The 14,233-nt window shown below is 41.4% G+C and overlaps 1 protein-coding gene across 1 annotated transcript in view; it reads right to left on the bottom strand.

The window, feature by feature from the left end:
- Nucleotides 1-6,836, bottom strand: part of DNAJC24 (DnaJ heat shock protein family (Hsp40) member C24) — a gene marked incomplete at both ends in the record, with an annotated part of 29,000 nt that extends 22,164 nt beyond the window's left edge. Inside the window, one exon of the mRNA XM_079536956.1 lies at nucleotides 6,729-6,836. Coding sequence (XP_079393082.1) covers nucleotides 6,729-6,836 — 108 coding nt within the window. The remainder of the gene's footprint in view (nucleotides 1-6,728) is intronic.
- Between the last annotated feature and the right edge of the window lie 7,397 nt (nucleotides 6,837-14,233).

Below are 14,233 nucleotides of genomic sequence, written 5' to 3'. Positions count from 1 at the left end.
TAATAATTTACTGGCATAAATAATAAAGGGTAGGCTTTTAAAATATCTGACTATTGATTTTTCAGCTTTGAAATGGTACTTTAACATACAGAAAAGTAAAAGATTGGAGTAAAATATCCAAAAGACTGACAAGACTATAGAAAAAAAGCTGGACTTGGACTTTTCTACTATAATAACATAAAATGTGTCCTAAGGACAGCCCTTTTAGGTAGAGAATTCACTTCTGCAGCAAATCAGTTCAAGTGAGCTCATATCTGCTAACCATTTGGGCTGAATGGGAGGCAAGAATGTAGCTGTGGTCAACTGAGACAAAACAGGAAGGATGGGGCAGTTAACACATTCAGAGCACACTTAGAATAGTTCACTTGGAAGAGCCTTTCAAACACCACGCAGTCCAGCTGTCTGACCACTTCCAGGCTCACCAAAAGTTACAGCATGTTACTGAGGGCATTATCTGAATGCCCCTTGAACACTGACAGGCAGGGGCACCAACCACACCGCTAGGAAGCCCGTTCCAGTCTCTGACCGCTGCTTAAAGCTAAAAGAAAGAACTAATGCATTGCTTTTACACATTTCCATAATAGTTACATTACATATTTGGATTCTATTTTTTAATTTATTGCTATGATCAATAACTTATGAAATAAGAGCAGCCCCGTGGAGAAGGACTTGGGGTCCTGGTGGACGAGAAGCGGGACATGAGCCAGCAGTGAGCGCCTGCAGTACGGAAGGACAACTGTGTTCATAAATGACAGTAAAGTAATAAAAAGTGAGGCACTGCTTCATGTAAGCTGCAGCATGCTGGACACTCACTCTGACAAATGAGTACTTCAAGCACTACCTACCAATATTTCACATCCCCCCGTTCCTGCTGTGGTACTTCATTACATCCAGTTCCCTTCTCTCTTCACCTGCATCTATGAACCTCTCACTGCTGCAAAGTCAGGACAGCTTTCTCAGCCTTTCCCTGTAAGAGATGTGGCCAGTGTGCACCTTCCATTTACGTGCTGATCCGTCAGTTGTTAATCACTGCATTTCATTTGATTAGCCAGCTGCCCAACCAAACGAGGGCTAACAGTTTTCCTGGTCAGTACCATAATGTGAGCAGGTGATGCCCGAGGACCAGCTGCAGCCAACATCACCTCTCCCACCACACCAACTAAGCAAGCAAGAGCTTCTGCTTGGACATGGCTGTCTGCATCTCCACATGCAGTGGTACCATGCATCTCCACAATGCTTGGTTTTTAAGTGCTATTGTGATACATGCAATGAATCCAGGACACCATTCAGACTAATAAGTTTCTATTTCTGCAATGTGATCACTGACAGGGTGAAAATACCTGTTCTTCAGACTTAATACTGAATACTGCTATGACCTCTAGTGTAAAAAAGAAGAAAAAAACACACAAAAACCCACAAGGATGAATTAAACAAATGCTGTCAGATTGGAAAGAGCAGCAGGAATATTGGCATGAACAGGAGCCACCCAATCAAGCTGTTTCAACTAGGCATTTGCTAATGAGGCTCTGTTAAATACTTGTATAAGTTAATAACCAATTCTTCAAGTTCCAGCTTGAGAAAATACCCACCTGTATTTTATTAGGGTTATAAACAGTAAATCAGATGTGAAGAACAGCTGAAAATAAAGGAGAGCCAAATAGGCATTCCTTTGCAACAAACTTTATGATATCTAAGTACTAACTTCAGTCAGTCTACAGCAAGGCACACTAACAAAATGTCTTCCTCCAGGCTGTTAAGAAAAACACAGTAGGTATTGCTGCATTTGCTGCATAATTTTCACTGTGAAAATTATTGTTACGAGACTGCTGATGAAAATGAAAACATTTTGAAGTTTGTAAGATTCAAATTCTCAACTTAAACTCAGCCTGAAAAGTTCCTCAGGAGGTGCATCCTCCCACTGAATTTAGTTTGTAACGGACTTTAAGACAGTAAGAATGCAAGCAGCTTTTTGACTTCAAATATATGACATCCTCTGCCTTTCTTGTGATTGCAAAATTCAGCTGTGTCTGTAGATCTGATAGGACACCACAGATCTTTCCTCTCCAGAGATAGCTGTCTTTCCTCTACACAAGCTCAATTCTTGAAATTATTTTGCTTCATTAAATTAGATTTCTATTGATGTCCTTTCTTTTTATTGCTGCTGACAGTCGTTCTCACCTATGCTTAATGCTCTTTGTTTTAAAATTTTCTACTCCTTCAAACAGATGAAGTGATCATCTGAACGCTTTCTTTGTATTTATATACACACACCACCCCTTCTGATAAACAGATAATCCTTGTAACACTGTGTGTTAAGTGGCACATTTTATTTTCTTTCCATATTAAAAATAAGAGCTTCCTCCATGCTCCCTGCTCAAATTACATGGATTTTCTTTAAGATTAGGGCATACATTGTAACAGCAGCATATAATTTTCCTGCACAATAATTTTTTTTCCAGTTGAAAGGTATCCTATAATATCATCAGCATCAACAGGAACAGACACCTGATTCTCAGCGAGACAAAGCTTCTATGTTTGGTGACTTTATTCTCTGTAAAATCAGCTTTCAGATGCAGAGCAGCTACAGAAAAACTTGCAAACAATCTGGCAACCCATTCTTTGACCACAAAACGCTGGGCCAACCAGCAAGATTCTGTAATCTCTCCTTCTTTGTCACTCTGATTTTATCTTCTGCTAGTTTTGTACATGCTCAGAAAAGGGACGTTGTCTCTCCTGAAAACATTTACCCTTTTATGATTTTTTCTTGTTAAAACTACAATATATATAATTACAGATAAGAATGTCATACACATATAGCATCTCAAAAACGTCAGTATATTCTGAAGATAAAAGATGAAGATTTTTATCTTTAAACATAATAATTCTCAAAATCTGTTTTGATTCATTCCAGAACACGAAATCTTTGATGCTTCAAAAAGCCTCTTGAAATGAATGTAAGGCAGCCAATTACGGACTCATGGCACTGAGCTGTGCTGGTTACAAAATACACATTTCTAATTGGATATTTTTTCAAAGTCACTGGCTGAAGCTTTGTGCTAGAGAAGACAATGAAGTACAAGCCAGCATACATTTAAGTTCCATTCCTTAAAAAAGCCTGATGATCAAATTGCCAGTGGCATGCGTGTCTTATGCTCAAAAGTCTGCCATTCCTAGCTGCTATTAATTAAAGACTAAGAAGCATTAAGATGGTGCAGGTGCCAGGCAAATGAGCATGCAAAAATTTTACATTTTAAGTTTCATGGTTGCAAGGATATTGTGTAAATATGAACTTCTTCTTAAATGTTTAGACGGTAAGAAGAAATAATGTAATAACAACAACAAAATCACTATGTTTAGGTCAAACCTGTGTTGTTTTGTGCATCCAATTAATACTCTCCTTATAGACAGAATAGACATCATCCGGAGTTTGCAGTGAAATAATTTGCTTAAATATTCATGGGGACTTGGCCAAATGAAACAAGTTAGTACGGCAAACGAAAAGATGGCAGAATGGTAAGTAAATGTGCTCACTCAAGAAGGGTGCATTTGCATGGTTTCATTTTTTATGATTCATTAACCATTTCCATCATCAACCCTTTGGAATTGGTAAAAACAAGTTATATTTTACAAATTAATCACTTTAAAGAGAATTTCCCTTTCAAAATAGTTCTTGCAACCTGTAATTCAACATTTTTTACTTGCCTACTACTTTGCATTGTTAAAGTCAGTCCTGAGGTATCACTGCAAATATAGTTATCTTTTAGATGACATATGGCAAGATCTCCAATTCTTTGCAGCTTTGGAAGTTTACATCCGCCTGTTCATTCGGGATGCTAAGTATACAGTGTGTTGACAAACAGACAAAACAGCAGATGGCAAAAAACAAACATTCAACATGAAACACTGAAGATCATCTGAAGAAATCGTAGGCATTTGCCATTTTTATTTTAACAGCAGAATTATGTTTAAAAATAAATTCCAACATTTATTATGCTTGACACATCTGTGATCAGAATATTCTCCACAAGAGAAGTCATATTAATTGCAATTTGCATACGAGATGTTAGTTGCTGTATAGACTTTCTGATTTTAAGATAGCTGGCGCTGACCACACGCATTTGTCAAGAGATCTTTAAACAGGCAGTACATGGCAGTGCTCACCATTCATCCTAGCTTTCTAAGGTGGAGTTGCTCTGCTAATTCTCTACCACCACCATATCTAAAAACACCTGGAACACCTGCACATAGACTCATCCTCTGTCTCCAGCAATGCTCCTACTACGTACAGTAGCAGCTTCAGAAAACCATAAATTAACATTCTGTGACTTAGAGGTGTACAACCACTAAGATCTCTTAAGTACAAGCCTTCTTTGGGGAGCAAGGGAATTACTTCACGTGAACAGGACGCAGCAGGTAAGATGAGAGGCTGCAGTGAAAAAGCTAAGTCACAGCTTGAAGCAGTAATTGAGCACCTGGTGCGAAGGCGGGCTCAACCCAGGGGATCTCAGGTGCATGCAATGTACCTGAGTGACTGAAAGGGCTGGAGCCAGGATTCACCCCTTCCCAGACCTCATTTAGGGTTGCCAATGGAGGTGAGGGTATCTCTTGCAGGAGATCACTACCTACTGGAGGCCTTCCAAAGGTAAGTAGCTCTTTCCTTGCATTTTGTTATGTATGGCTACTGCATTCAGGTTCATTCTCATTTGTTGCAGTCAAAGACTTTGCCATTCTGCCATTATTGCAGTACTTTCCATCCCATTATAGCATTACAGAAGTCCAACTAGTGCTACATTACTAACGAACTCTAGATGCCTAGGGAATAGCACCAGGATAGGACAAAAATACAGTAACAGCTCCTATATGTACGTTCCACCCTTATTCAGAAGTCCACAGCTTGTTGGTTTCTGGATCTGAGACTGCATTTTCATGCTAACATGCCACCACAGACTTTTCTTTCATGAACTTCTAACACTTTAAATCATGAAACACTCTGGGTCAATGCAGTGACTTTCACACAGGAGCCATGTGCTATGTGTTGTACTTTCCTGTCCCTCCTGTAGCCAGTGGCTTACAGGATGTGTAAAAGTAATTTATTACCACCATGCCTTTACAGACAGTAGAATGTGCTAGATGCTGCGTCAATAAGTACATATGGGAAAACAAGAAAAAACATAGAATGTAAGAAATATAAAACATAAGAATATATGAAAGATATAGAAGAACAGGAAAGGTCTGTAAGCAGCTCTACTAGAAGAGAAAGACTAATAGTGACAACACTGACTAACAACTGACAAGCAGCAGATCTGCCTTGGAGGAAACGCCTACAAAACAACATCAGTATGGCTTTTTAGTCAGAAAAACAGATCCATCACTGATAATGGGGGGGGGGGGGGGGGGGGGAAACCTCTAGAGCTAAACAGCATAAAAAAGGAAGAAAATAACCTTAATGTTTGCTAACATTTCCCACTCTCTTTTCAGAGAGCACTGACCATTTAGACCACAAATGCACAGATTCTAAAGAAAAGCCTCTGCACTAATTTTTCACCTAGAAATATAGCAAGACTAGATGTGCATATACTCTCTGTAGCCCTGCCAATACTAATAGTCTAGTTTACAGAATCACCTACCTAAAAGAATATAAAAACTGAGGTCTGCTCACCTTCTCTCTTCTCTGGGTTGCCATTTTTTTGTTATGTTTAGAAATTTAATTTAAAAATTAATGTAATTAAACTTAAAAAATCCTGGGACTTCTGCAAGTCTATCAATTTGGCCATTTGAATCAAACAGTATCAAATATATGTGCCTTATTGTGCTCTTAAAGGTGGGCTAAACAATCTCTTCATTAAAAAGCCTGAATTATGTGGGAGGTTAAAACAGAGGAACCAAGTTAACTTGAAGTAATCTCATAGAGCTCTGAGTCTGCTACATATGAAAACCATGAGAATGGGAAACACGAACACTAAGTTCATGTCTTAAGCCATGACTAAAAATATGACTCTAAAAAAGCGCACAAGAAGCCGTCAAATGAAACCCAAATTGATATTCACAAATTTTCATCCTATACATTCTACTACTGCAGCCTATCAGGAAGAACTCTTTTCTTATACCCAACCTGAACCTCCCTTAGTACAACTTGAGGCCATTCCCTCTTGTCCTGTCGCTGTTTCTGAGGACAAGAGGCTGACCTCCACCTCATCACAACAACCTTTCAGGGAGTTGTAGAGCTGTAAGTTCCCCCTAAGCCTCCTCCACACTGAACAGTTCCTGTTCCCTCAGCTGTTCCTAAGACTTGTGCTCCAGGCCCTTCACATCCCTGCTGCCCGTCTCTGGGTTCCAGGGTTTCCACATCTTTTTTTGTAGTGAGAGGACCAACACCAAACACAGTAACTGAGATGCAGCCTCACCAGCGCTGAGCACATAGGGAGAATCACTTCCCTGCTCTGGTTGACAGCGCTATTTCTGATGTGAGCCAGGATGCCCCAAGCTTGTAGCACAGCATGAGCTTGTTGTAACCAAAGTGCAGGACCTGACCTTTGGACTTGTGGAACTTCATCCCCCTGGCCTCATCCCATTCAGGTGAATCTATAGGGCCTTCTACCCTCAGGGAGATTGAGACAATCCCCAGCTTGGTGTCATCAGTGAGGACACACTCAATTTCTGCATCAAAGCAGCAGTTTTTACTTTGTTTCTAAAACCTAATTCTGCACAAGTAGCAGAATGATACTTACTAACAAAGCCAGCCTTTGGTATTTCTGCTTCAGTTCTGCTGGGCTGTCTGATGGCTGCGCGCCCAGGATTTGGTACCAGTCCTTTCCTCTTGTCTGCTCCACGGCCATCTCTGGCTGGCCTCGATTTGCTCAGTGCTGTGTAAGAAAAGGCAATCATTCTAAGTACGATTTGAAAAGGGAAGTTAAGAAGAGAGAGGAGGGAGGAACTACAGGCAGCCGGTAACACAGCCTGCAGGCCATAGGGACAAAAAGGATAATTAGTGCTTGTTTGTGTAGGTATGTTTACAACACTGCTGTAAAGGGCAAAAGGTATATATGAACTGGTAGCAGGAATTAGAAGCCAGGCGCATTGAAATTTAGGATTAAGAACAATTTTTAACAGAAGATGATTAGCTGTTGCAACAGACTTTTGCAAGTGAGGAAATGTAATCTCTTAATATCGATAATCAGGCAGAATACACTGGACTCGGAACAGCCCTGCAATAAATAGAGAACAGTAAGGGACTGAGTGCTTCCGGTGGCGTTATTCGCATGAAGATAACGCACACTTTAGCTTATTGCTCACTCAGAGCACTTAGGCGCTGCTCCCTGCCCTCGCTCTGTGCGTGCTCTGTGGCTGCAGTTGCACACAGACTCAGAGAAGACCCCGCGTCTCAGCTGCTGTTTTGCAGCTATCTATGTTTCGAGCAACGCGCGCAGCCGATTGATCAGGGGGACCTGATCTGGGGAAGTGACGCTGTGCCTCAGCAGGGAAAGAACTTGCTATCTGAATATAGGAAGAAGAGGCTCTCGTTCGTTTGTTTATTTAACTGCCGAAACAACGAGGCTCCCCGGCCGTAACGCCGCAGGCTGAGCCCCTTCCCGCCATTCCGCCCCTTCCCGCCATTCTGCAGCGCAGCAGCGGCGCGAGAGCCCACCGCGACCGCCGGCGCGAGACCGACCGCCCCTCACAGCACGGCGAGGAGCAGCGCAGCGCGCACCCACCTGCCCCGCGTCGCCGGCCTCACCGCGCAGCCTGCCGAACCCCGGCATCAGTCGTCCGGTGAGAAACCTAACCTCCGCTCGCCGCTTCGGCGTTGCGATGGGCAGCGCCGGCTGGGCCTCGCGTGTTTCCGCCCGGGCCCCAGTGGCGAGGCACCGGCAGGAAGCGGCGTGCCGGCCGGGCCCGACGCTGTCTCCATGGCGACGATGGCGCTGCTGAGGCGGCGGCGTGCTCCCTAAGTAGCGGCTCCGGCCGCCCCCCAGCGCCCGGCCCCGTCTCGGGAACGGCCGTCCGATCGCCGCTCCGCCTGCGGGCCTGGCTGTCCGCCTCGGGTCCCCCCGCTCTGCCCTTCGCGCCCTGCTGCCGCGAGGGCGGAGGTTCGCTGAGGCGCCCGCCTCCCCCCCCCCCGGTGCTCTGCTCTGAGGGCTCAGCACGCGCCGTCCCGAAGGGGAGGGTTGAGCACCTCCTGCTCGTGGAAACGAATAGGGCTGTAAGCACGGAAAGACGCTCCCTTGGCTATAAGCTTAGGTCGGTGCTCTGGTCTTACTCTTCGTAATCTTTTTTTACCGATAATTGTCCGTACAAACTCAATTCACGCTTCACCAATCCTTTAAACGCACAGTTTCTGCCACCTTCCCCGGCCTATGGGAGGTGTGAGCAAAGCGGCGGATGAATGGGAGCTCTGCAGAGGTTGCTCCTTCCCTGCGTCCCTTAGCAGTGTGTGGAGACAGGGCTCCAACCTGGGCTGCAGGACAGCGAGAGGTTTTCTGGGTGGATGAGAGAAATATCACTTAATTTTGTCACAATTTTACCATGTGAATTCATTTTGGGATTGATGCTGGTATCCAGATGGCAATGTAGTTTAAACTCGGAGTTATTTGAGAAATTAGAAGCGTTTTTATCTGACACTGTGGTTGGCTGTAGTTAGTTGTTTGACATGCAATTAATTATAGATGTTAAGGGATGGTTACTGAGGCTAGTGGAAAAACTTTGGAGGGAAAGCAGTCTTTCTTTTCTGTTTTAATGTAAAAATTTGCTGTTCATGAACTTTCAAATGTACAAACTAAGAAAAGAAACCACTGCAGCATTATTTAGCCTTGCCTGATAGTACAGTGAAAGTACAGTGAAATATTACAGTAATAACTGGTAAGGGGTCTGGGGCACAAGTCTTATGACGAGTGGCTGAGGGATTGTTTAGTCTGGAGAAGAGGAGGCTCAGGGGAGACCTCGTTGCACTCTGTAACTTTATGAAGTTTGGCCTCCCAAGCAACAAATAGGACCCGAGGCAATGGCTGCAAGTTGTACCAGAGGAGATTTAGGTTGGACATAAGGAAGAACTTTTTCTCTCAGAGTGGTCAGGCACTGGAATGGCTGCACAGGGAGGTGGTGGAGTCGCTGTCCCTGGCAGTGCTCAAGAGGTCTGGATGAGGAGCTGCGAGATCTGGTTTAGTGCTTGTGGTAGCAGTGGTGATGGGAGGATGGCTGGGCTAGATGATCTTGCAGATTGTTTCCAACCTTGTGATTCTATGATTCTACAATCATTGTGTCTTGGTTTCTCCAAGTTTTACTCTCTCCCTGTTTCTGAAACTACAATGTTAAGTTTTGAGGTACTGTTAATCTCTCTGGTCTCAGTGCCTTTTGCAGCTGCTGATCAGTCTCCAATCTGATCATCTTCCATTACTAGAGAGATCAAAATCAAGTTACTTCAAGATCTGCTGGAATCAAAATGGGGTGTGAGAGAGGAAGAGCAGGGCAAAATTCTGACTGGTTCCTTTTGGTAACTCCTGGCCTCTAAGTTGCTATGGAGCTAAACCCAGCCATAGGCTTTGCTGCTTTCCTCCCTTCTGCTGGCAAAACAAAACTAAGTGTGCAATATGCTAAGTGTGTGTTATCTTCAGTACACACTGTTCTGATGTTCTTCATACTAAGCACTATTCTGGAAAAAATTTGTTAGCTCTACTCTGTACTCATTTTGTTCATGTTGGTGTTTTTTTTCTTAAAGCATATTTTTCTCTGCTTTCCTCTTTATTTTATCACCAAGAAGAAATAGGATTCATGTGAATAACACCAAAGAAAGCACTCAGTCCCTTACTGTTCTCTATTTATTGCAGGGCTGTTCCGAGTCCAGTGTATTCTGCCTGATTATTGATATTAAGAGATTACATTTCCTCACTTGCAAAAGTCTGTTGCAACAGCTAATCATCCTCTGTTAAAAATTGTTCTTAATCCTAAATTTCAATGCGCCTGGCTTCCAGTTCATATGTGCCTTTTGCCCTTTACAGCAGTGTTGTAAACATACCTACACAAACAAGCACTAATTATCTTTGTTTTATTTCATAAATATGCTAAATTGAGCATGTTTAAGTCTTGCACAGGTAGATATTTTAAGTATTTTTTTATGTTGCAATTAGTAGGGGTTATTAGTTAATGTGGCAGTTAATATTACAGTATTTCCTGGTGGGGTCTCACCCATGACCTGCTTTTTTCATTTTGATCCACTGAATACATCCAGAAGATTTTAATTTTTTTCCTCAAGTGAATTTTTCTGTCAGAACTGTAGTAGATAGCTGACTCTAAAGAAAGGGCTAAGTGAGGATTCTGAATTCTGTCTCTTGGGAAGAATTGTTTTGTCTGTGAGAGATAATTTGTCCAACTTTGGACAGTGTTAGACTTCTTTTTTAATCCAGTGATTAAGAAAAATCTTTGTAAAGTAGACATAAAAAAAAAAAAAACCCAGCGCATGAATGTATTTTTGTTAATTTGTTATGAGAAAGGTTGCAGGGAGTTGAACAGTAAGTTATGCTTGAATTTGCCTTGATTGGGTCAGATTTGTCTGCAGTAGAGAGAAAAACAAAGTTTTGTCTCCTGGGAGATGGGGATATGATAGACTAAATGTCATAATGATGTGAACAAATGAGATGTAACGTGCATTGAAAATATATGTTTTCCATTAAATTTCCTCAAAAATGATTGAAAACGTCTTGGGAATTATTTAAGCAATTTACAATATTGTTTAAAAAGGTACATCTGGGCACACTGAGTACAGTCTTTTGTCGTTCATTAGCAATGTATTTAATGAGGGTTTTTTAAGTGATAGATAGTTAAGGTAACAGACAAGTGACAGATTGTTTGTCTTGAACGATTTCCCTATTTCAGGCCCATTACAAAGCAATTAGAAATCTGACAGCATTTCTCCTCTGCATTACTGATCATCTAAAGTGATGAGAAATGAGAGGTGATGAATATTAATTGTGTATTTTCATATAATTATCATAAATTATTACCTTGTCTAGTGTGCTGCGAGTGAAGTAACTCAGCGGATGAAAATTCAGACAAAATTGGTAACTTGAAAGATTTTATAACCTAGATTTTACTTTTTGTCTTTCAAGTGTGGTATCAATCAACCTAAATCAGTCAGATGAACTGAGGGAAAGACAAGGATACTTTGCTGATGTAGGTCAGCACAGTATTTGCTCCTGCATCCTCTGACAAATTATCAGTCTTCAAACCCGCCACATTTACTCTGAACTTATGTCTGTGCCTGCGTAACCTTTGCTATAAATATTTACTTAATGTTTGAGGTTTCAAATGGTTTTAAGATGGGATGCTTGGCTGAACCGAGAAGAACCTGCTATTTTCATCTTTTATCACTCACTTGGTAATGTTCATTTGAATTTGCCACCTGTTTGTGCTGTTTTTTGTCTAGGGACCCCAGTCTCTTTAAATTCCTGTAATGGACAGACTGAATAAGGCTTCTTTTGTTGATATATCTTGATCTTGTTTCTGGTTATAGTTAAAGCAAAAGTTTCAAGACCCTTACCAATAGCAAGCTTGTCTAATGTCATGTTGGTTACTAGCTAGTGCAAATTGCCGTACATCTAAAGGCAGTGGAGCAACAACTGTGGCATCTATAACGCCTGCAAGCATGTCAGGTCAACAGTTTAATAATAACAATAGTTTCTGGGAAATATAATTCTCAGATCAAATATTGATATTTTAGATTGTTTTATTTTAATTGGCTTTTTCCTGATAATTGGAAATGTTTCCACTTAGTTGTTGAAGGCCAGAGTGCTCATGGGCTTTCTGATTACTTTCCTTAGAGGTCCGCTTCATAGTTAATGATACTTCCGATAAACATTTTTCCCTTATGTAGGTGTTTTGTTTTCTTTTTAAGACTCAACTGCATTCCAGGTATGGTGACAAGTTATAGAATCGCTTTTAGTGGTGCAGTGAAGAACATAGTTGCTGTACTTCAAATGCCATCTCCTTATATATTTCTGTATTACATTGAGGTTTTAGTCTTGGCTTAAGCTAGGATGTATGCTGTCTTTTCCGTTTCAACTGGAAGATGTAGTCTGAAGGTCCAGTTGTGCTGTTCTATAGTTGCCACTGAAAGTGGGAGGGCAACAGAATAGCAATCCATGTTGCATAACTAGTCAAAGGGTTCAGTTTGTCTAAGAGGTTTTGTAGCTGTTTTCAGTGAATGGAAACAAGGGAACAGCAGATCAGTAAAAGCAATCCCAGCTTATCATTTGCCTAACTATTATAATTTGGGGCTAGTACAAAAATACTATCATGCATCGGATTTCTACAAATGGAAATATTATTTAAAGCTGTATGAAGTTATTTGAGGATGGTATCCGATGTGGAGGGAATTGGAGAGAAAATATCAAGCATCATTTGATTGCTGCTGAGTGTAGCATTGTTGGGAAAATCATTGGCGTAATACCATTTTTACATATTTACATATGTGAGGCTAGAATTTATTACTAAAAAATTAGAAACCAAATCTAGTTGTTGTTTAGAGCAAATTATGCTTGATTGTTAGTGACACGAGGGTATCTTATCAACCAAAAGTCTTCTTCCTGGCAAAGGATCATGGTACATTTCTCCCCTTCCTCCTCTCTTATGAAACTGTAGTATCAATCTAGAGCCTTTTCTTGGCTTTATTCCCTGCTCTGGTGTTGGACAGATGGGAATATATATTTTTTGCTTCTGACACAGAGTGGAATCCTTTTTTGTCCCTTCACCTTTCCTTGTGATAAGGAAGAATCTTGAAGAGAGTAAAGATTGTTATCTAGTGCTAGTCAAAAGGATAATTTCATCAACTGTGCTTTGAATGGGTTTGTGATAGAAAGGTCAGCTTGGTCGTAGCTAGATTGTTTGAGATAAATCCAATCAGGATATACTATGCTAAGTTAGTTATAGGCATTAAATAATTCCTTTGGAAAGATCGGTGCATTGGCAACTACCTTTCTACATACATCCTTAGATTAATTTCAGCAGAATTGCATAGATTATCATTCAGTCACTAAGAATAGTTTAAAGAAGCCTTTTCGAGTATGGTTTTTGGCCTGCCTTTTTGGAGATAGACATGGGAAACACACGTATTGAGGGACTGGGTGGAATACATCAGAGGAAGCTGAGGGAGCTGGCCAATGCTCTGCGTGGTGGTTAGGGGAGATCCCCTGCTATTTAAAAGAGGTAATTGTTACATCTGTCTTAAAAACAAACAAACAAAAAGCCAAACGCAACAGAGAGGACCGAGGGAATAGGCTGTATCTCACTGCCTGCAGAGATTGTTGAGCAAGTCCATGTGGAAGGCATTTCTAAGAATAAGAAGGAAATGAAGATCACGATCTATTGTACTTTTAAACAGGAAACAGCAAACGACAAAAATCTAGTAAGTGCTCAGGAAAAACCCCATCTGGCATGCGCCACATGGATGCACAACTTATATTGGCAAAAGATGTGTGAGTAAAGCCCTTGCAACTTTTCACTCGTGTCATTTGTCAAAGTAAGATGTTTAATTTGCTACCATGTGGTAATTTGTAAAAAAATATAATTAAGTAAATATTTTAGTAGCATCATTCTCAGTCTAAATGTTTTCTTCGTGCCTTCATCTTTAAAGTGTTTTTATACATTTTCAGTATAACATACTCTCAGTTTCGGTCAAATAAGGGGGAAATTTCTCGAAATCCTACAGATTTTTAGTTTATCTCTTCCCTTAAGATTTTTGTTTTTTCAGTGTTTGTGAATCTTCCATTCTGGATCCATCTGCAGATGACTTAGAGATACTGGAATATTTTAAATAATTTCATCTTCTCAAGTTTCTTCAGCTATTTAGATAACAGTTCTTCCTCTTCAGTCCCATGGCAAACTGTAACGTCAAGTCACAGTGCTAATTAACTGACTCCAGTCAGGGGGGTTAACTGTTTTTGTACCAATAAAAATGAAAGCATGTTTACAAAGTTCAAGACAGTGCACATCTTTGCTGGAGGGAAGAAATCCTGTTGTGTGAAGGCCATGGTCAGGGCACAGCAAAGTTGGCTGCGGGAGGAGAGCTGGGGACAAGCATGATAGCAGGCCCAGCCAAGTCAAGCAGCTGGGTCAGTGAGCGCCCTGCTTTGTTCATCAGCAGGCTTGGGGTGAGAAGACAGGGATGAGGAAGAGCAGCAACATGGGTCGCCAATCAGGATGAGCCTTGGGTCTGGTGACAGGGTTCAGTGCAGCCAGCCAATCA

This window comes from Tetrao urogallus (assembly GCF_951394365.1).
Source record: "Tetrao urogallus genome assembly, chromosome: 6".
Classification (NCBI taxonomy): Eukaryota; Metazoa; Chordata; class Aves; order Galliformes; family Phasianidae; genus Tetrao; species Tetrao urogallus.
Note: the sequence above shows the minus strand (reverse complement) of the source record. Positions and strands in the feature narration are given on the sequence as shown.